The sequence below is a fragment of the Crocodylus siamensis genome, chromosome 2 (genome assembly GCF_052110815.1).
Source record: "Crocodylus siamensis isolate JL-2025a chromosome 2, ASM5211081v1, whole genome shotgun sequence".
Lineage (NCBI taxonomy): Eukaryota > Metazoa > Chordata > Crocodylia > Crocodylidae > Crocodylus > Crocodylus siamensis.
The window spans coordinates 254,933,239-254,955,626 of NC_143396.1; the positions used below are offsets into that span (position 1 = coordinate 254,933,239).

The 22,388-nt window shown below is 48.5% G+C and overlaps 2 protein-coding genes across 11 annotated transcripts in view; one reads left to right on the forward strand and one right to left on the reverse strand.

Moving 5' to 3' along the window:
• POMT2 (protein O-mannosyltransferase 2) overlaps positions 1-6,944 on the reverse strand; it is a 49,068-nt gene extending 42,124 nt beyond the window's left edge. For 3 of the 5 annotated variants that reach the window (XR_016440353.1, XM_090033771.1, XM_090033770.1), the window contains exons 1-4: positions 5,103-6,944; positions 2,912-2,996; positions 790-894; positions 99-207 (exon numbers count right to left, since the gene is read on the reverse strand). Coding sequence is in view for 4 of the 5 variants with exons in the window: in XM_090033771.1 (XP_089889897.1) it covers positions 99-207; positions 790-894; positions 2,912-2,996; positions 5,103-5,485 (682 nt within the window). In the remaining variant the exon portion in view is untranslated. Of the gene's footprint in view, positions 1-98; positions 208-789; positions 895-2,837; positions 2,997-5,081 lie in introns of those variants that run through there. The other 2 variants (XM_090033772.1, XM_090033773.1) reach the window with 2 other exon arrangements.
• A 1,029-nt stretch (positions 6,945-7,973) lies between these two features.
• Positions 7,974-22,347, forward strand: GSTZ1 (glutathione S-transferase zeta 1). 6 transcript variants are annotated; one of them, XM_090033781.1, is made up of 9 exons: positions 8,109-8,380; positions 13,706-13,757; positions 14,461-14,528; positions 16,485-16,565; positions 17,102-17,227; positions 17,973-18,048; positions 18,412-18,464; positions 21,348-21,397; positions 21,912-22,347. In XM_090033781.1, the coding sequence occupies exons 1-9, from the start codon at positions 8,360-8,362 to the stop codon at positions 22,036-22,038; spliced, it is 654 nt and encodes a 217-aa protein (XP_089889907.1). In that variant the 5' UTR covers positions 8,109-8,359; the 3' UTR covers positions 22,039-22,347. The 6 variants fall into 6 exon arrangements, with proteins under 6 accessions (XP_089889909.1, XP_089889907.1, XP_089889910.1 ...); XM_090033780.1 differs by lacking the exon at positions 8,109-8,380 and adding an exon at positions 9,895-13,193; XM_090033783.1 differs by lacking the exon at positions 16,485-16,565 and having other exon boundaries at positions 7,974-8,380.
• The last annotated feature ends 41 nt before the right edge of the window (positions 22,348-22,388 follow it).

Consider the following 22,388-nt stretch of genomic DNA (forward strand, 5'->3'; position numbering starts at 1 on the left):
GAGCAGTCAACCTGCCTTCAGGATGGCTTCTACAACAGTTAGTCCTTCCTCCCCAGCTGAACTGTTCAGGTTCTCCAGGTGGACACATGAACTCTTACCAAAAATCAGGATGAAAGCTGACAGCAATGCTGCTGGCAATGACTTGGACAGTTCCAGCACTGTGAGGTAGACAAAGGGAACCAGGCAGGAACCAAGGAATGCACAGAACTGCATTGAAAGAAGGGAGAGAGAGAAATGTTGGGCTCCTCAAAAGATGACAGTGAACACACCTGCCAAACTAAAGATAACATCGTTCAGAGAATATCAATTGTACAAACAGTTCAACACTTACAGATGCTAGTAACAAGGTTTATTTTCTTGTTTCTTTCTAGATATAATAAACCATCTATATAAGCATCTTACAAGTAGCTTCATGACTCATTCAGAATCAATGCATCCTAATTTCATCCTGGCCAGATGACTGAACAGGGAACTTGAAGGTGAAATGTGGGTTTCACCTCACCACCCGACTGGACATGACAACATGATGCTGGACAGAGGTGGCGCGTATTCTATCCAACAAATTCCAGGACCAATCTATTGAGACAGATGAGGTACGAGAGTGAAAATGTAGCAAGTATCAGTAAAAATCTCCCATCTTCAAACTCTGAAGGAACATAACAGTCTGAACTAAGGAGCCAAAAATAAGGAGGGAAACTTGCATTTCCACCAAAAGAAGAGTCTACTTTCCTTCAGTGATTTGTTTTCACTTTTGAGCTGATGGTCAGGCTCTGGCCTATAGATTCTTACCCCTCTCATGCCGATGTAGTTATGCTGCTCATATCTGTCCCCAGGTTTTTGGAAAGGAAATGTGCCATCATACCCACTCAGATAGCCAGCAAGTCCTATTAGCATCTGAAAGCAAAAGAAAAAAAAACATGGTGAGTGAAACCACCTCAGAAGAAGGGGTTTCACTCCAGCTGCAAGGAAGATGCCCATGACATCCCAGATATACCTAGCTACTATCTGATTACTGTTTGGACACTTTGGGAACAGCATTCATGCTGGGACTGTACAAATGATCCGAGAGGCACGATAATAATCTTGGCCAGCAGTCAGAGGCAGATCCAGGATTTTATGAAAGGGGATGCAGGAGCAGCAACCAGCACTGCAGGGATGGCTGCACCTCTGCTCCCAGACCTGTCCCCATCCATGGGAGCTGCAGTCAGCAACTTTAAGTTGCCAAAGCAGGTTATAATTCCACACCTTCCCCTCCCTACTCATACTCTCCTCCCTTCCCCATACCTACTGCTGCCACTATCTCTGCTGTACCAGGGCTGAGGGGAGCTCCAGAGCCAGTCCAGCAGCACTACACAAGGGCAGGTTCAGCCCAGGACATCAGTGGTGCTGGGCAGCTTCACCATCCCAGCAGCTGCTCCTGGGCTAGCAGGGAACACCTGGGGAGAACCAGGCAGGGGAACCCACCTGCCCACTACTACTGCTCTCCTGGGCTGAGCCCAGTGCCCACACAGCCCAGCTGGTACAGGACAGGAGCTTCTCTTGTCCCTGGGACAGCAGGAACAATAGCAGTCAGGAGAACAGAAAGGAAGGGAGCAGGGAGGAGAATAGAAGGGATGTTCCTCCGAGCATAGAGCAGTGAGGCAGGAATTCTTACTTTATTTGGGAACTTTGATTCAGGGATGGCTACAGTAGGGGGCTGCAGTGAGGGCTGCAGTATATTTATTTATTTAGTTTTAAACAAACTTAAAAAAATCTCCAGCTACTGCTCCTGCTGTGTGACCAGAAAGGGGGGTGCAGCTGTGCCACCACACCACTCTGGATCTGCCCCTGTCAGTGGTGCTCAACCATGGCAATTCATACTGCCACCACTCCCCTACCACCAAATTTTTGGACCCCTGGGTAGAGTCCTGGACTGGATGACATGGCCCCATGGGCAAGAGATTGAGCACCGCTGAGGCAGGCTCATAAGATCCCCTCATCTGACAAGTGGGAAGCTTTCCCAGTTGAGGTAGGGACTTAAACCATTAATAGCTGCAGAACTTAAGTTTGCAATAAAAAAAAAAATGTTGTAGCTCTTATGTAACCAACCCCTGCAGCAAAATTCCTGAGCTTGCAAAGAGCAGTGGTTCATAGTGTTATCAAGTAGCAATAAAGCGAAATTAACATGATGACAGTCAGTTTCATGGAAGCTATTATGCTGCCTGCAGGAAAAACTGAAATGGACAACGACCACATTTTTAGGAAGGATTGAAATGTTAGGAGATCTCCATTCTGAGTGTATTCAACCCCAATTATGTACTAACTGTTATGTGCACCACTGAAGACTCTGAAATGAGTTCTGACCTTAATAAGGTGTTTGGCTGCAGAACAGTAACTAGCCTATGCACTTATAGATACTCACATAATTGCTATCCTCATCCACCAACAAAATGTATCTTTTCTTAAATGAATATTTTAAGAATGAACCAAGTAATAGGTATGTTCAACTGGCCTCTAGATTACATTGCTCAAAAAACAGAGTACTGCTTATCAGTTGACAGGGCACTTTATTCAGGTTGACGCTAGTTAAACCACTTGATGTGCAAGTACTTGGCAAACGCACATAAGCAGACCTACAGCCCGTTTATGCATCTTTTAGTATCGTACTCTCTCTCAGAACAAATAAGGGCTTCCCAACACCCAACTTTTAGCAATCTGCTGACTCTACCATTTTGGGCATTTCCCATAAAGAAAAAAAGCACTGGTCACATCCTTAGCAGGTGGCCAGATGTTCTGAGGTTCCTGCTAGACTGACATTAAACATAACACAGAAACTGATCCTCCTCCTATCTTTTGACCTGAAGGGAGAGATAGGCTTTGCTTCAGCTGCTCCAATGACTCCTGTATGGAAGATCTGAAAAGAGTTGTTCACCTTCCCCAGAGGTGGGTGGACGTCAAAGAAGAAGGTCCGGTTAATGTAGTAACTTCCCATCTTGCCAAAATGAGTTTCATCCCAACTAGAAAAAGAACAGAAAAATGTGCTCAGGAAGAGAAGGTAACCCAACACCCAGAGATGTCTTCTACTAGTGCCTAAATATTATCATCTCTAAACTAGACTGGCAACACTCTGTACATGGGAGCACACAGTAAACCCAAAAATAAACTGAAACTGGTGGAAAACATGTTAAGACTACTTATTAAATAAGTTCTCACCATAAATATGGCATAAATTCTGTGCAATGTTCTTCACAAATACAACATCCAGGACCTGCCTAGTCTTTCAAAAGCTGAAAGGTTTTTTGGCCTTTTACTAACAGGCTGCCCACATGAGATACAGCACCCTTCCAGTACCATATTGACACAGTGGAGAGCAGCAGAAAGTGCCCAACATGAGTCCACTCAATCTATAAGAGAGTGTTTGCCATGAAGATTTCTCAGTATCGGAAGCCCCCTCATCAGGAGGGTTATGTGGTCCTTCCAGGCTTTCAGCAAAGCTCCATAGTGCAAGCCCAGGGATGGGGTGGCTTTGGAAATTAGGTTTTTGAAGGGGAACAAGAAGAGTCAAAAATGTTGATCTGCAATGGACCTGTTGACTGGTTTGCATAACAGAAACGAAAATGTGCTGCTGCTGCCATTTAATTTTTCTAATGATTGTTGCAATGTATTTTTATTAACTGGAAAGGCACTTGCAGCCCAGGAGTCATCTTTATACTGTTATATTTAAGCTAGTAGAGAGTAACAAGTGTCAAAGTATAGCAGGAATGGGCAATTATTTCAGGCGGAGGGCCACTTACCCAGCTGTTGAGGGCCGCATGGGTAGCCCCGCCCCTTGACAGGTGCCCTGGCCTCTGGGTGGGCAGCAGCAGCAAACACTGCCTGGCCCGGCAAGCTCAGGAGGCCACAGCTGCTGCTGCCAGAGCAGCCCTGACAGGCGATCCTGGAGCCAGCACAGGGCGCAGGCTGGCAGCAGGGGCAGGTTACAAGCTGGTGCTAAGCACGGGGCGGGGGGAGTAGCTCCTCCCCTGCCCTGGGGCCAGCGCCCCACGCTGCAGCCACTCGCAGCCTGCCTGGGGCTGCCTGTGCCTGCTCTGGACACCCAGTGTGAGCTGTGAGCAGCTGCAGCAGAGAGTGCCAGCTATGGGGCAGGGGAGGGGCCATTTCCCCAAGGTGTGGCCCCCAACTTACCTGAGTTTCTGGCATGGGGTACCCAAATGGTCCCAGGCAAGAAGACTGGGAGGGTGGGGTGGGGAGGCTGCCAGGCTTCTCCTGGGTCCTACTGCCCCTGGCTCCTGTCATTTTTTTTTTCCATGAACCAAAGACAGATAAATATTAACTTTCTTAATTTTTTAGGGGCCCCATGGGTCGGATAGAATGGCCTTGTGGGCCAAATCTGGCCCCTGGGCTGTATTTTGCCTACCCCTGTGCTATAGCCATGACGTCCAGGAAATCTGCAAGAGACCAGAATTTTGGTGGGTGATGTCTTTTACTGCACCAGCAGCATGATTGGGACAGACTAGGACAAGCTGCCTCAACGACGGGTACTGCAGTACCCAAAGGCGTAAGCCTATCCTAACAGTACAGTGAGTCTGACAGAAAACATCACCCACTAAAGCCCTTGCCTAAAAATGCAGCACATCAGTTCACCACAGGGAAGTTACACCGGATGCAGGCTCAGCCCCTAGGTTAGGCCTCGCACCCCGGCTCTGTGCATTCGCCTTGTCTGCCCAGGTGCAAGTCACAGTGGTGGGGATTGCTGCCTTGGGCCATGCGCTGCACTGTGGCACCAGACAATGCAGCTGGCAGCTAACGAGAGCTAAGGCCAAGCCTGCCCAGGAGACCAGGGTGAGCCTGTACAAAAGGCTCCCAGGAGCCACAAGACCAGTAGGAGCGCTCTTCCCCTTTCCCGCCGAGCACGCAGCCAACCACAAAGCAGCTGCGGGCCCCAGGGCATAACGCACTGCCGGGGACTGGGCAGAATCGCCCCGTAGCACCGTGGGGCTGTAGATTGGCAGAGGCATCCGCCAATCCAGCGCGAGGCCCCGCCCACAACCCCAGGCCCCGCCCCCTCGAACTTGGTCTACCCCGAACAGCCGCCCCGTTACCATAGCAGTGAGGTGCCTCACCAGACGTGCGGCGGCTGCGGCAGGCGGTAGAAACGGGAGGCGAAGCCCAGGACGGTGATGAAGCCCAGCGCGGCCCAGCCCCCGCCCACATCGCCTAGGGCGGCCAAAGCGGGCGCGGAATCAGGGCAGCGGCTCTGTCCCTCGGCCGGCACGCGGTACTCCCGCTGCCTCAGCGCTCCGCAGCGCGGGCCCGGCTCGGCCTGGCCGCCCCGCAGCGCCCGCGGCATCCGCAATCCCACCTCAGGCCCTGGCCGGGCTCCCTCTTGCACGGCACCACGGGAAACAGAGTCCATGCCGCAAGTCATCACGGGAGATGGCGTCGCAGGGCATGCTGGGGGATGAGTGCCTGGGCTCATCGCGGGGCGTCGGGAGACTCCGCGCATGAGCGGAGAGCACCTCGTGCAAACGCTGGACGGCTGGAGTTGGCCTGATCTGACGTCACCCGCTGCCTGGAAACCTCCGAGGGGGGGCGGTGGCTGCCGGGCTGTGCTGCACCCGTTGCGGGGGGCGCCGCGTACATTTGTTTCCCAGCAAAAAGAAAGCAGGAACCTTGCCACGGCCACGTGGCTGCGGGGGGATGGAAGCAAAAGCAAAAATGAGATTATTGGAACTGTGCAAAACACAGGGTGAAAGCATTGAGCGATGCGGGGCCTCGAGGCCTGTTGTCATCAGAGAAATGTGCCTCTCCCTCAGGCACCCACAGCCTTGAGCATCTTCACCGAGCCTTCACCAACAATTATGTCCTCACCCGAGCTGATGTTTCACCAGAAGTTATTTCTGTGCCCAGGTTGATGTTTTTTAGCTAGAGTTAAAAGCTGTCTGCTGATCTGTCAGCTAGGAGCAAAGTTACCGTATTTTTCAGACCATAAGACATACTTTTTTCCCCCCAAAAGTGGGGGGAAAACGAGGGTGCGTCTTATGGTCCGAAGGTGTGGTACCCCAGAACATTTGTTTGCGGTCCCATGCGCCCGCTTACTGTCCGCTGCCGTTCCCATGCTGTGGATTGCTGTGTGTGTGGGGGAAGTCCCGCCTCCTGGAGTCTCAATGTCAGTCAGTCAGGTCACATGATCGGCACAGCCCACGCCTCCCCTCTGTGTGTGTGTGTGTCACTGACAGACTGACAGGGTTAGACCGTTGAGACAGGAGGCAGCTAGGTACGGTACCAGGTAACGTCCCGGCCGGGACTATGTGATGCAGCACAGTGCCCTGACAGGCAGGCAAGGAGCCCGTCATGGCAGGGGAGACACAGGTTGGTTGGTGCCCTTTAATAGTAATACCAAGCGGTATGAGTCAAACTGGGTGCGTCTTATGGTCAGGTGCGTCTTATAGTCCGAAAAATACGGTACCTGGATGGCTAATAGCAGAATTGTAAAAAGAAAGGTCGGCTTAATTAGTGGAACATCAAGACAGTTAAAAAAGGAGAGAGCAGTTAACACCTGTCCAGTGCAGAGATGAGGAGGAGTCAGGGAGATGATGATGAGCAGGGATCTAGGCTTTCTCTGATTTAAATAGATTCCCAGTTTTCTCAGGAAGTGCAAGGAAAACCTGCCCCGCCCCATCCACATTTTTCTGTAATCAAAATGAAACACCAATTTGTGTGTGTGTGTATGTGGATTTTGGATACCTTTTCTTAACCCAAAAATTGGGGACTTTTTTTAATCAGAGAAAACCAGGATCCCTGATAATGAGCCATGGACTCAAATGACTCCCTCACTGCTGCCTGAATAGAAATGCTCCTGCCCCTCCTGGGAAGTTTGGTTGTAAACTCTTGAGTGGAGTACAAATCAACGGAGGATGCACCTGCACCGTAGATCCCACCCCAGACACATCCAGGCAAGCATGGATGTTTGTTTCCCCAGGGACAAGTAGCACAAGTAGCAGTGCACACCTTGTGCTGCGGCTGCTTGTCCCTGGGGAACACCCATGCCATGTGTGCTCTGGCACATGGCAGTTACCCCAGTGGGGTAGGGGATGCTGGGGCCAGCAACTGTGCTGGCCCCAGCAGCCTTATCTGGGGTCCTCCTGAGACTGCATCGGCAGCAAAGAAGCCTTGCCGGCAGCTGAAGCGCATACCTTCAGCTGGCCAGGCTCCAGTTTTGGGTGGTGTGCACTGCCACAATGTGCACTGCCACACTTTTTTTTCCTTGTTTTTTGGCGTGGGCTTTTTTTGACCCCTGGGGTCAAGAAAATGCCCTCACTGCAAGGTAGCAGTGTAGGGAACACCTGCATGTGTGGTGCCACAGACAGGTCTACACATACTGCACATCCACGCTCGTCTGGATGCAGGCCCTCTGTGCAAACATGCATTACAATATAACCAGGGATAAAGGTTGTAGCCGTGTTGGTCTAAGAAAGCAAGCAGTCAGTGTGCTAGAGGCAGTATCTTTTATTAGACCAACTAGACAGTTGGGAAATTAAATGTTTTCTTTATTTGTAAGCTTTCAGGCACACATGCCCATCCTCAGGTATAGGTGAATGCAAAGACTAAAATTTGCCCCAGGTAGAAATGAAAATTTGAATCTCACATGTGAGTTAGAAAGTGGAGTAAGATCAATTCCAAACAGGAATCCATAACATCAAAACCATTCTGCCCTGCTGCGGGCTTTCCCAGTTCTCTGCAAGGGAAAAATTGCCCTAGTATTTTTCTGTAGTTAAAAATAATATTAAAAATGAGTTAGTATTTTTGGGAGAGGAGGAGGGGCTTGACTTGATCCGGGGTGCCTCAAGTCTAAATAGGGTTAAAAACCACTGCTTTAGGACAACCGATGCTTACAGCTGTCAGAGAGAATCCTACAAGGGCCATGCAGCAGATTAGACCTGCCTCTAACAGCAGCCCAGGCAGAGCCTGCCTGGTTTTACACTTGCACTTGGGTGGAACGGATCGATGTTGCATCTTGGGTTACGGGCAAAGAGGATGGTTTAAGTTTACAGTCTGCACTGAAACTACAGAAGGAAAACAAGTCAATCCATAGGAGAGACAGAAAAACTTTCCCTCCATTAATAAACAATCAAATATAATCTTTGGGAAAGCGCTGTCCCACGCAGGGTCCAAAGACCTGAGAAAGCAGCTGAAACTGTTCTTGCCAGAATCCCTGCAACACCCACAATAAGGCGGTAGCTTCCTCTCAGTGAGACTGGCAGCATTAGCAGACCTATAGAGAGGAAGGAAAGGAGAGAAGATTAGCCAATGTCCTATTAGCATCCCGGCAGCTGCAGATCCCTCCCTAGTGAAGAAAGAGTGGGGCTGGCGATACAAGATGAGTGCAGTCCTGGTGAAGGTATTTACTCTATGGGTGGAGAGCCACAACAGTGCAAGACTTCTTTTCAGCTAGGGGCTACTTGGGTCAGTGTAGGAGGGGCTTCATTCCAAACTGAGGATTTGTAAAAGCTACTGGCAAGTCTAGAAGTTCAAGGGAGGCAGGCTAGAAATGGTGAGCCATTGATTCAGTCTAAATAGTCCTGCAAGGTACAGTCCATGCATCTGTACAGTCACATTGTCTGCACTGGAGATTTGCGTAAGGGTTAGGGTCTATCCACGCACAACAGCTATGAAGATCAGAGCCTAAATCAGCATCTGATGTTTACATGTCTCTAGGACAGAAACAAATGCAGCTTAATATGAGGACTGTTGGAGAATGGAGAAAATGTTTGAAGCGATCAAATTCTGTTTTGGCCTCTACATAGAGCAGGGGTGGGCAAAACATGGCCTGCCACACCATTCTATCTGGCCCATGGGACCCCTAAAAAATTTAGAAAATTAATATATATCTGCCCCTGGCTGCCTGTCATGCGGCCCTAGATGGCTTGCCAAAACTTAGTAAGTGTCCCTCCACCCGAAATAATTGCCCACCCCGACATAGGGGCTCCTAAGGCTTCTATGACCCTGGCACCTGTTCTTGCCCGGGGCAGGGGGTTAGACCTGATGATTTGTTTAGTTCCCTTCTGACCCTAAGCACTATGATACTATGAAGGGTGATGGCAAATTTACAGGGGGGAAAGGGGAGGAGGGTAAGATGTTTGGATCAGTATTTGTAGCAGCATGTACTGTAAAGGAAATGGAACTAAAATTATCTTATCACAAGCGGCATCCTGTTTAGCCAGCTTTAACAGTGGGACCCTCTGCCCCTGCTATTGCCCATGTACTGAGCAGTCAAGAGCAGAGTAGTTTGCCCTGTTCTTGGTTATGATGCTAAATTATAAACCAGCAAACCACAGGTGGTGAGTTTAAGAAAGGGTTTCCTCTTGGGTGCACCTTGTAGGAACATTCTTCCCGTAGTTCCAGGATAGCTATTGTAGCTTGGGCTATCATCTTCAGGTAGTGAATGCCTACAGGGAAGTTATAGTGCAGGGGCCTAAGTAAAAGAGTGAAAGGGGCCTGGTATATGCTGGTACAGGTAGAGGCTAAGCAGAGGTGACATTTGGAGAAAAGGTTATGGAGACATGCTGACTATGGAAGCCACAGAGCCTACGATACAGTGCTCCATCTCAAGCTAAGAAGTTCTCACTGGGTACATCTACATATGCACTTTACTGCAGTTGACAAATTTGCTCTGGAGTAAAGCTTCATAATCTATGCGTGTGCCCATATTAGGGTACAGTAAATTAATTAACTCTTCCATAGGATATTACTGCCCAGAACAAATACTATCCTATGGCAGGGTATTTACATGTGCTCAAACACAAGTGTGGACTGTGACGGGCTAGCTGGGGTACGAGGGTGCTACAGCGTGGGGGCTGCCTGCTGGCTAGCCCTGCATTGTAGCACCCTTATGCCCCATACAGCCCCTCCACCACCTGATGCCACCATCAAGCTGGGAGCTGACCCCCAGACCTGCTGCTCCAGGTCAGCTGCTCCAAGGCTCAGCATCTTCACATGTGCCTGGGACCAGCATGACTCAAATTGCTTAGATCCTAGGCACATAGGCACATGTAGGGATGCTGTGCCTGGGAGCAGCTGTCTTTGAAGCACACTAATTTCATGTGTAGGTGCACCCACTGAGATTTAAAATGGACCACTCAACACTAGAAGCTGTATTCTTTGTGCCTTTGCTAGATAGCTCCTTCTGCATTCTGATTCATAACTAGTAGGGCTTTCAGTCGGGCAAATGGGACTTTGTGATTACTGACCAGTGAAATGAGCTCCCAGGTACAAGTGCCACCAGGATCAGTTGGTAGTGCTTTGTTTTGATAGCTTCTTCTAGCTGGATAAGTTTGAAGTTCTTGAAGCACTTTGCAGGCATCTAAATTGGGCCTTCCAGCCTCTTTGTGAAGTTCCTATTTTGCATGACAAGGTCATGTCCTTAGGCACTCTGGGACCCAGTACCAGAGCTAGGCTTAGCCCATAAGAGTCTTTGCTCCCACTCCTCTACCCTGGTCTTGGTTTCTCCATCCCCACCCCTCTCTGGTCAAGAATAGGAAGAAAACTTAGAATCAAAGGTTCAAGGTTCTTTTCAGTGAAGGAGATGAGGATTCTCCATGGTCTTTCTTTGGAATCTGGTTGCACTTCTGCATATCCAGCTTGTGACTGGGAGGACTTATTTCTGGGATGTCCCATCACCTGTCCTCTCCCTGTGCGGACCAATTCCACAGTCTTACTCCCCACTCTGGAAAGCAGTGCTGAGTAGAATTAGCAATAATTCAAGAGTCAAATTATCCGTGAGGTTAAAGTAAGTGTGATGCCTTTCTACTCTACCATAGAGGATTGGAAGATCCACTTTAAATCTGGAGTGAGCATATCTATTTTTGTGCTGGATACAAAAGAGGGGGAAAAAACAAACTCCGGTAGGTAATTAGACTAGATAAGCCAAGAAGCAGCCCCAAACCTCCATTAACCCCTTAGCCCCCAGACTAATCTGCCTCTATAACCAAACTGGAAATGCCTACACCTTGTGCTAAAAATGGATTGACCTCAAGGGCATGTCTACCTTGCCTCTTTGTTGCTTCTGGGAGCACTGCCTTGACGCAGGTACTGCCTGCTGGCTCTGTGCCAGCCAGATCCCCAGAATGAGTCGCTCTGGTTTGGAGTAGACCCGAGCGCATGCCAATAAGCACACCCAGGACAGAACGTAAGAGTTGTGGTAGGACATGCTCAGGACAATGGTAAGGGGACTACATGGCCTTATTTTAGTGCTCCCAGGCACAGTATGGAAGTGGCATAGCCCTGTGGTGCTTTTGTCACCCACTGGTGGAAAAGACATTCCAGAGCTGTATACCTATGACAAAGACCCTGCTTTCAACCATTCTGTGGCTGCTTGAGGTTATCAACAGGAGCCACCTGCTTCCTCATTATCCCATTTCTTCTCTCCTCTGTCTTTCCCTTAGGCACTAAAGAGGAGCATAAGCTCTGGCCCTCCTGCTGTGGGCAAGCGAAACTTAGGGGCATCCGAATCCCAAGCCTCTGGGCTTGGGCTTGCATGTAGGATGCTTGCTAAAGGATTTGGAAGTATCTGAAGCCCCGGGTTGGGGTGGAGAATACTTGCCGGTAGCAGGGCCACATATAGTTCTTGCATGATTCAAACTGATTTGTACCTAGTTTAGCTAGTTTGACCTGGGTCACGAAAAAATTTCCTTAAAAAAAATAAAGCTCTTGCTACCTGCTCCCCTTCATGAGCTGAGTGGTTCTTCCAAAGTATAGCTCAGGAGCAAAACTGGATACATTTAGAGATTGCCCCAAGGGCTATGCTTTGGAGACACTTCCCAGCAGAGGGAAGAGTTGTTTTCAATGATCTATTAGTAGAGTCTCTGGAGCTCTTGGAGTTACAGAGCAAAGCAATTAGCATGCTACAATTAAATTCACAAATTACTGCAGATTGCAAAAAAAACCCGAAACCTACACTGAGAAGAACAAGAAAAATGTCTTCCCTAATTCTGAGAGTAAAACCAGGAAATAGGTGTATTCAAGAGAAGGCATTGTCTCATCACAGCACTGCCAGCCCCCAACTCTTCCAAAATCTTGAGCAAGGTCCCCAAGCAAATACCAACAAAAATTGTGTTGTCCACCTTGTGTTTGCCATCTGGTTATTGAGCCTTGTAAGAGTGGTATCTTCTGGCTTTGCTTTCTAAACCTGAAGGCTAATGGCTTACTTAAAAAAGAAAGCTGATATTTTTCCTTAGCCCCTGATTCTGGGAGGTGAGGCTGTAATAAACCAATTGGATAGTATCATCATACAATAAAACAGAGAGTTCACAGCACTGATGTCATTCCTCCCTCTCTGCAAACCATTTCTCAGGCAGGCATCACTGGGATAATTCGTTTTATAAACAATTTTAAATAAAATGTAGCTGGAGAATTGGTTTGCTGTTTAGATTCAAGACTCACGTGCTGTTTCTGGTTTTGCCACTGACTCATGGTGTAATAATAAGCAAGTCACTTCATATCTCTCTGGGATGGAGTCAGCACCTATGAAATGGAGATATTGTTTCATGCAGTGTATGTGTGGTCATATGAGGATTAATATATTAATCTCTCAGGAATGCATTAATATATTAACCTCCAACAGACGAAACTATAAATAGGAAATGGCTTCCTAATCAATAGGAACCAAAAATAAGCTTTATATGCAGAAGAGGGACCTGCATTATGCTAAGCAGAATGAGTATTTTTCAGTGTTTTACAGAAAGATAGGCTCTGGCTGGCACCCATGCAATGAGCGCAGAAACCTCTATTTGCAGATTCTGGTTTCTTTCTATACCCACCCCCCAGTCTGTGATTCTGCACTCGCAGCTTCTGACAGCCTGAGAGTCCCTGTAACAACAGCAGCATGGCAAAATCTAGATAAATAAATATGACCCAACCATCCTCAGATAGTAGAGATACCAAAGTGATGGGCATGTTCCAACAAGCTAACGAGTATAGTGGATGGGTCTCTTAAGGGGCATCCACACCGAGCAGAAGATAGCTGGCTGCTGTTGCTGTATCTTCTGGCTACAGGAAGCCAAGATTTTGGAATATGGCACTTTTCTCATTGGTGGTAGGGACAGAACCTCCCACCCCCACCTCGGCTGAGCTAAAAGGAAAGGCTGTGGGAGGTGGCTTTCACTCCCTGGAGTGAACTGAACACACAGACCATGGCATCCTCGCCCTCTGGGAAGGTGAGATCTGAGGGGTGTGAAGTGGGGGGGGAGCCGGAGTTCCCTCAGGACTCTGGCAGTTTGTTTCCCTGTATTCTCAGCACTCAGGGAGCAACAGCTGTTCTTCCACACTAGAAATGTACTCTGCTTGTCCCTGGATGGCGTGAAGGGACACCTCATGCCCCTGGATTTCAATTGCAGCTTAATATTCACTGGGAAATTTTATTTTGGAAATCAGTGACACAGGTCAAGATGCTGACATCTGAAAGTAACAATGAGGGACATTTTGAAGGGGCTAGAATCACCAAACTTGTATTTGTATTGTATTGCAGGAAGCTGGATCAAGCAGGAAATAGTGGTAACATTTTTGAACCCCCAAAAGGAATTGTCCCACCTAAAAGCAGAGGGAGCACCTAGAGCTCCTCTTTCTTAATTAGCGAGTTTCTTTGAATGTCTCATATTAATGCTGGGCTCTAGCTGGACAACTTGCAGAGTCACTATCATGTAATTGGCTTTCCTCTCTCTTTCCCCAGCCGGTTCTCTATAGTTATTTCCGAAGTTCCTGCTCCTGGAGGGTGAGAATTGGTAAGGTCTGGTGGTTAACTCTCCTTTGCTCTAGCACTGTTGCCTCAGCACTTTTTCTGAACAGTAACCTTCCCTCCAGTAAAGCCACCTAATCAGTGACCTATTGAGAAACAGAATTCAGCAAAAATAGGACTTTGAGTTTTCTCCATTTCCCCAGGGAGAGGCAGTAGCAAACACCAAAATCATTTTGGTGGCTCCGGGCAGATGGGGAATGTAGGAGTTTCCTCGTGTGCTTGGTACACACTTTTCACTGTTTTCATGACTGAAATTGTAAGAGGAGTTTCATCTCAGGACTGGCCTTCCATAGTGGGCTTTGGATGGCTTCCCCCCTCCCTGAATTCCTCTTTTCAGACACTTTCAGAGCCAGTTAAGACACATTCTTTCTCCATAAAGCTAATGGAATCCAGATGTCCAGATCTGCATTCCTTAAAGGGGCCTGCACTGTGTTACTACACTGATGCTGCCTCAAACTGATCTTATCTGGTCTTGCCAGGAAAGCAGTTAGACCTGCTCAGTACTTGGCTGAGAACAGTTTCAACATGGTCCTGCAGGAAGTGGTGTGGGTACTCTTCCTGTGAGTCCCTGTGCTAGGAGGTGCTGAGTTGCAAAACCATTTAGTAGGAGGCACTCTCCCCTGTTCATTTCCTTTGAAACCTGCCTGGCTTCACTCTGTCTCTGAATCCATGTTTTGCATTCCCTCTAGCACTGGCTCTGAAGGGAATCACGTATGACCAGGTGCCAGTGAACCTCCTGAAGGATGGAGGACAGCAGGTAAGAGAGAAGAAAAATACTGTCAGTCTTCCCAGGTGGCCTGCGCAGACTAAGCTTGGGTTTACTGGAAATAGGTGGGCTATAGGCTGAATTAGTTGCTAGAAATTCAATCAGAGGTCATCAGATGCTGTGGAAAACTAGACCCAGGTCACCTACTGGGAACATAAGGGTCAAACAACTTATTTCAGATCTCTTTGATATCTCATGGTCATCTCTGACCTGTCTGGGGTCCTCAACTCCTTTTCTTGGTGTCAGTGTAAGCAAACAAAAAAGCTGAGATCAGGCCTCTACAGCTTGGAGATGTATCAGGCCTTGGAGGTCTCTTTCTAAGGAAAACAGTCAGAGCATCATTGCTTGGGATCTTTAAACCCAGAACTGGGTGGAACGCTGAAGAAGCTATCGAAAGAACTAATCTTGCTCTGGCCTTCAGAAGTGAAGGGGAAAATCGTTACACGAGACCTAAATATTTTCTCCACCCCTCTAATGTCTGTGCCTGTCGGTGTCCAGGAGGTTGAAGGCCCTCTCTGGCTTCAGTCACAATGGGCACTTTTAAACATGCTTCATTGGGGGGGCACTTTAATTAGAGTGACTCCAAGAGCCACTGTAATTAAAATGCTACTGCGTCTCATGTATCAGCGTCCCTGTGCTGAAAAATATCAGTGGGGTGCTTGAACTAAAGCTTGTTCAACAACCTTTAGCTCAAGTGCCCCTGCCGCCATTTTTCAGCATGGGGACACTCGTACACGAGACACAGGAGCCTGCTGGAGTGTGGCAATTGTCACACTCCAGCAGGCTCAATTAACTGAGTCTGCTCCGATGTGCTGGAATTCCAGAGTGTCAGAGCAGCTTCGCTGCTTGTGTATGGACGCTCAATGATAAGACATATTCATTGAGTGCAGGCAGTAAAAAATGAATGCTGTCTGCTTCTGGTGCAGCCCTGGGTCATACAGGGTGACACCAGAAAACAGTGGCATTTGTCAAGATGTATGAACCATGTATTAGTGCAGTGGTGCCCAACCTTTTTCCCTAGCAGGCTGGATGGGAAGTGTCCAGGCTGTCTGTGGGCTGGATCTGGCTGGTGGCCCCAATCTGGTGCCCAAGGCAGATGTCGTAGGACCCCATCTGGCCACATGAAAGGCAGCCTGGCACCAATCCAGCTGCGTGGAGGATGGGGGCATAGCCTGGCCCCAGCCCAGCCACTGCAGGAAGAGGGTGTGTCTCAGCCCCATCCAGCTGTGCGGGGAAAGGGGGTGAGGCCTGGCCCTGAATCAGCTGTGTGGGGGTAACAGGACAATGGGAATTTGGCAGCAAGGGAGGATGGTCGTATTAATGGCCGCTGCTCCCTAGCCACCACATTTCCTGACCTGTGGGGAGTCCCATGGGCCAGATGCAGTGGCTCTGCAGGCGCACATTTGGCCCATGGGCCAGATGCTGAGCATCCCTGCACTAGAGAATGACTGACCATGTGGCATCACTGAGGCTGGGGTTTGGGTATGACAATATGATCTTCCCTGAGGGATTATAACAGTGACAGTGCAGTTGCACTGCTATAGCAGTTGGGAAAGGACTTCTGAACTTGTCCCCAAGCCAGTGAATAATGTGGAGGTAATGCTATATGCCCTGCACATAACCCCAGTGGCCCCTGGAACCTAGTAGGAGCACACTAGCATCCAGAGGTGGCTCAGGACATGCCAGGACTAGTGGGACTGATGCAGAGGGAGAAGCCAAGAAAAAAAACCTAGCTGGAAATCGTATGGGTACCAGTGGAGCAGGTCTGCACTTCCCTTTGCTACATAAAAAGGTGAGCAACAAAGTGAAGCTGGCACATACTCCTCCCAGACAATCAGATGCTGTGAGACCATTTACAGAGCTCTAGGGTCCCTGAGGATTCCTGTAAGGGAATGTTGGGTTTTATAGGCTACAGGGAGTAGTAATCTCAGGGTCTTCTCTCCCCAGCTTACTGCTGAGTTCCAGGTAGTGAATCCAATGCAGCAGGTCCCAGCCTTAAAAATTGATGGCATCACCCTGTCTCAGTCGGTGAGTGACCCAGTAGCTCTGCCTGTTAATCATTCACTCTGTCCTGCTTTCCTGCCTGGAAGCAGGACTTTAGTCCCAGGGTGCCTGGTCTCGGAGTTAGTGACCACTTGGCATCTGAGATGAAGAAGATGATCCAGACTGGGAGGGAACTAGAATGGCACTCCTGCAGGCAAACTGCTGGGGAAAGTTGTTTGCCCCATCCCTGCTACCAAGAAATGCTCCTTAGCACATGGTGTTAGTAATCCTAGTTCAGCAGCTGCTTTAAAATCCCACCTCAAACCAAGCAGTTTGCCTAGCAGAACCTGTCAAGAGGACTAACATCAGGTGGTATGAGCCAGGTCAGTCAAGTTTCCCTGGAGCTGTTTCTCTGCATAAGGAATCTTTGCCATGGGGCAATTAGAATAGCCCTAACCACTGCTGGACCAAGCAGACTGGAAGTCTTTGCCCATGACTCCCCCACAGTTTTTGTCTTATATTGGGGCTGGCCTTCCTTATCATCCCACTAGTATCCTACCCCATCTCCTTGCTCCTTGCAGCTGGCCATCATTGAGTACCTGGAAGAGACCCGTCCTAACCCCAGACTCCTGCCTCAAGACCAGAAGAAAAGAGCCCAAGTCCGAATGATCTCAGATCACATTGTTTCTGGCATTCAACCACTACAGGTACTGTCCTGTCACAAGCAGGCATGTGAAATGCAGACTGATGTAAACCCAGCCTGGGGTCTCTAAGCAATTTCAACAGCATCATGCAGTTTAAACTGCTAGCGGGCAACAGGATACTTCTCACAGAGCTGGTGATATCAGATCCAGAGGCATAACAATGCAGCTGAGCACCCAGGAGAGCAGGATGCATGGAGGCACTAGTAGCTTCTGGTTGCCACCAGCATACTTCTGTAGCTGTAGTGGAAACTCTTATTTTTCTACCCCCAAGTTGGTGGCCAGAAATGCTGTGCTGTTTACCTTACTAATCAGACCAAATCCGGGCGCAGTGTGGATAGAACTATCTGCCTAGTTCCTCAATGGAAAAAACATGATACTGTTGCCAAGGCAAGATGATCTTCCCTGAGCAATCTCTGTGGGATGCCAGGGCTTCTCTTCAAGAACAGCTGAATTTAGCTGCAGGGTGCCAGACTTCAGCTGCAGGATTTAACATCTTGTGGGGATGAGTGAGCCCCGGTGGAGGAGTGTTCTGGAGTGGGCTGTTTGGGGGAACTCTGAGAATGTAGCTGGAATTTGTGATTCTGTCAGCAAGAGCAGAAAACAGAGTGGTCTAATAGGAGGATCTTGTGTCCATCCCTAGTGCCCAGTCCTCTTCTGTTCCCAACTCTGACCCTGTCTGGGGGAGGTTTTGGGCAGGTTGCAGCCTGCTGGGTCAGTCTAACTTGGCAACTTTCTTTGGCCTTCTCAGAACCTGGCCATCCTGCAACGAGTGGGAGAGAAGAAGCTGGAATGGGCTCAGCACTACATTTCAAATGGCTTTCAAGGTATGTCCCATAGGTGACATAATCAGCATAGTTGTAGCTGTGTGGGGGGTTTAAAGTGGCAATTCCAGGGAATTGTTAGGTAAACAGTTTCCTGCATTCACTGAGACTGGACTTGATGGCCCAGGAGGCCCCTTCCGATCCTCTCTCAAATGGCTGCTGGGGCCCAAGTATCATCTCATTCCTGCCTTTGTGATTTTCACCTCCCTGCAGGTACCCTCCTGAGCAGCCCCGCTCAAGGCCTGGGGTGGCTCATTCCTTCATTCCTGTCAATCAAAAAGGCTGCTGTGTTTTCCCCCATCCCCTCAGACAGCCCCTGAAAGTGAAGTCCCCAGATTCCTGACCCAGCATGACCTCTTTCCACAGCTCTGGAGCAGATCCTGAAGCACACAGCTGGGCGCTATTGTGTCGGGGATGAGGTAAGATGTTCAGGCAGAGTGCTGCTCACAGAGAAAACAGAAATCCAGCACCTCTTACATAGCAGTGGAGATTAGGGGTTTGGGCCATGGCCTGTGCTCAGAAGTTGAAGCAGAAGTTAAGCTTCAGGTATCTTAGTTAAGTCATTACTTGGCATCCTGCAGACTCGAGTGCCCTTGGCTAGTCCTCATTTAGGAAATAGCTCTTTGACTTGATCTCCCATACAAGAAACTAGATTGCTTTTTTCCTAGTGTAGTGGGGTTGGCAAAAAGCCTTACAACAGAAGGAAAGTTCACTTGTCCCTCTCTAAGCTGGTTGCCAGATACCACAACACATGATCTGCCTTGACAAGTTTGTGGAAGTTGGCCAGGTTAGAGTAAGCTGGAGAATGGGATACACAACACTTGACCTCCAGGGCAGTGGGTCCAACTGGGTCCATTTGTTAGCTGTTTTATGGTCCCAGGAGTCAAATGTGGGATGGGAGGGATATCAGTCCTATTCCTGAGGAGCAGGCATCTCCAGAAGAGACTCAGTAGAATATAAGGACTAGATACCCTTTGAGGTGGCTTTCCTAGTCAGAAGGAGCACTCTGGCAGTAATGGTGCCCTTGCACTACTTGCAGTGTCAGTACATGGCTCAGTTTCCAGCCCTGCCAAGCTAGCATCAAATTCTCTTAAACACTTTTAAGAAAAGGGAGATTACCCTAACGTAGCACAGATTACATGCCTATTTTTTACAGGTAGAGGAGAAAACACACAGCCCCTAGGCTAAAAAGTCCACTTCTACTTCTCCCCAACACGACCTAAAAGGAAGTCGGTCTTACAGTTAAAGCACTGATTTGGGCCTCAAGAAATTTTCATTCAGTTCCCTGCCACAGACTTACTGTGTAACCTTGGTCAAGTCATTTAATATCTCTCTCTCTCTCTCTCTCTCTCTCTCTCTCTCTCTCTCTCTCTCTCTCACACACACACACACACTCACTCACACTCACACTCTCTCTTTCTCTCTCACTTCCCCCTTCTCTTTACCCCAAAACAGAGCTGTGTAACAGGATGGCTTGTCATGGAATAAGCCAGCCCAAATCTATTAGCAAAACAAGTTGGAAAGTGATCCGATGTTCCCTATACAGGGCTATGAGAAGCTGCACAAGTGTAGGGAGAGGGACAGGAATGAGAGGCTTGCACAGGAGAACCTAAGAAGACTGGTGCCTCTAGGAACAAAAGCCCAGAGGAACTGAAATGTTTTGTGCCATGACACTTTGCTTAAATTTTATATTGAGAAACAAAACTGTGTCCTGAAAGATATGTGTGTGTGGCAGTTCACCCTTTGTGCTCTGGGGAGCTGCCACAGAGACAAGTAGCTGCTTACACTGTCCTGTTATTATCCTCCCACTTGTTGGCTTGCCTGTTCAGGTTTTTGGCTCTCTGGGGCAGAGACTGTCTCTCACTGAGTGTGTACAGTGCCTAGCAGGGCAGCTGGGGCCTCCTGCTACTATTATAATGTAAATGAGTGAGGCTTTCTTATCTAGCTTTACAGGCTCATAGCTACCTCCCCTTCCCCACAGGATGGCTCCCTCCCTCCTACCTCCCACTGGAGACAGACTTGAGTTTGTTTGCTCAGTGGCAGGGTTGCCATAGAAGCCCTGTGTCCTCAAGGCTGTCACTAGCAATTGGTTCCCAGGGTGTGTAAACACAGCTCTCTTAGGGCTCCTGGTAAGCAGCTGTTAGTGACTCCCAGGTGTCACTGTCCCTGCAGCCTTTTTACATTCCCCCCCGCCTGGCTTTCAGAAAGGGAGTTGTGCTTTGCAGCTCCAGAATTGCCAACAGGGCTTTTGAAAAGCACTCCCTGCTGATGCTAGAAAACCAGTAACTGCCCTCTACCACCACCCATGATAAGGCAGAAAGGACCTTTGTATAGCAACAGTGCTACTGCCACTGCTCAGTCAGAATTGAGCACCTGCTATCATGTGGCAAACTCCTTTAGAGGAACTGGTCTCAGACTGCTTCTGCTGTGGGGCTACAGGCACTCAAAAGCATCTCCTGCTCTAAACCAGATCTCTAGTCATTGTAGTAACTTTGACAAAAGAAATATCTGGGCAAGACAAAGGGGCTGGATGGGAGGGCTACAGTCTCCCCGAACTGGTACAGCAGAGTGGCATTCACTCAGCTGCTTCTCTGTCCTGTAATGACACCTCTCCATTGTCATGGGCCGGTTCAGGCCTCATGGCCTGTCTGGTAAATAGGAAGCTGTGCTACCCTCTGATATTACCTATGAAAGCTTATGCCTCTCTGAACAAGTTAGTCACTAAGGTGCCACTCTGCCTGACCATGTCCTACTCTTCTGAGACTACCAGCATTAATGTCAGATTATATCATGGGAACTGACATCTCTCTGAGAACTGGAGGAGAGCCTATAAGCCCTACACCAGCATCAGTTTTAAGTAACCTGCTCAAACAAGTGTGAAGTTTTTAATTCCATTGCCAGGCCAGGAGCCAGGCAGGCCCCTCTTCCTTTTAATTGTATCTGTTATACAAATTGAATGTCAAGGGAAAAAAGAAACACTAAACAATAGTGTGTTGAACAGCAGTTCTCATTTGCTGCCAGCTGAGTTTCACTGGTGCCACAAAGGGTTTAGCTGTACTTTGGAGCTGAAGCAAATGCCCACTTCAGCCCCAGTGGGAGCTCAGTTAGGAAGACAACCCCTGTTCTGTGCAGGACCAATTCCAAAGTATCCAAGTAAAAACAGGTAGCATGTATGCATGCTGGGGGGAAGATGTATGGCAGGAACTGGCTTCTGGGATGGATGACTGTCCACAGCCAGTGAAGTAATGGGCAGTAGGGTGATTTCTAAATTGCCTTGACCAGTTCTCTCTGCTCCATTGCAGGTCTCCATGGCTGACTTGTGCTTGGTCCCTCAGGTGTACAATGCTGAAAGGTAAATGAGGGATGAGCTTTAGGGGCCAGTTAACACCATGGACTCCATTTCCCACTCCAGATGCCTAGTTGATAGTCAAGCCTGATCTTTCTTCTGTTAATGCTCAGGTATACTAGAATAATGCGTTCTCCCCACCTTCCATCTTTACTGTGTGATTCTTCTTAGCATGAGAGGAACAAAAGCTGTTAGTGAAGAGACCTCCTTTAGCCAGTGCTTTCCTCCAAAGGGGAAAAAGCGCTCAGACACAACAGTCATATAGGAAGCAAACCTGCATCCCCAAACAGAGACTGTAAGATACCCAGGAAGCATCCATACTAAGAAAAGTGTGTTCTTACCACATACTAATTAACACCAAGTACAAGGAAGAGAAAGAAAAACACCTTTTCCTCTATTTGAGTTGGGCGCAGCTCTGAGGGTCATTGAATAGGTATGCTGTTGTGCTCACACTTAGCACTTGCTGGTGCCCAGTCTGTCTAGGTGGAAGTGTCCAATTTGCTCTCTATTCCCTTTGCAGATATAAAGTGGACCTTGCTCCATACCCCACAATAACCAGAATCAACAAAGCTCTCCTGGAGTTAGAGGCTTTCCAAGTGAGCCACCCTACCAAGCAGCCTGATACCCCTGCGGAGCTGCGAGCCTAAGATTTTCCAATATGTAGGCTCCATTATGCCTAAAAATCAAGTGGGCAGCAAATATATGAAAAACACCTGGCATAGAGGAGGACAGCTACACTCCTGTGCTAGCAGGAAGCCATGGTACTGTTGCATTCCTACCATCAGCCAAGGAGAAAGGGAGGGAGCATTCCTGCCCAGTCATTCTGAAAGCAATGTGGGTAATCCACTGAAGACATCACTACCTTAGGGAGACATCAAGCCTACCTGTGACTGTATCCAACTACCTTAAGTGTCACTATGAAGGATAAAAAAATACAGTGGTCATAAAGCATCTCACATGTGTGACTTGGGCACAGAATTGGATTCAGCTGAAGATA

Coding starts and splice junctions, on each gene's coding strand:
- GSTZ1 (XM_090033780.1), top strand. CDS start 13,170: ATGGCATCCTCGCCCTCTGGGAAG. Junction 18,465..21,347: donor GCTATTGTGTCGGGGATGAG/GTAAGATGTTCA, acceptor GCTCCATTGCAG/GTCTCCATGGCTGACTTGTG. Junction 21,398..21,911: donor CAGGTGTACAATGCTGAAAG/GTAAATGAGGGA, acceptor TTCCCTTTGCAG/ATATAAAGTGGACCTTGCTC.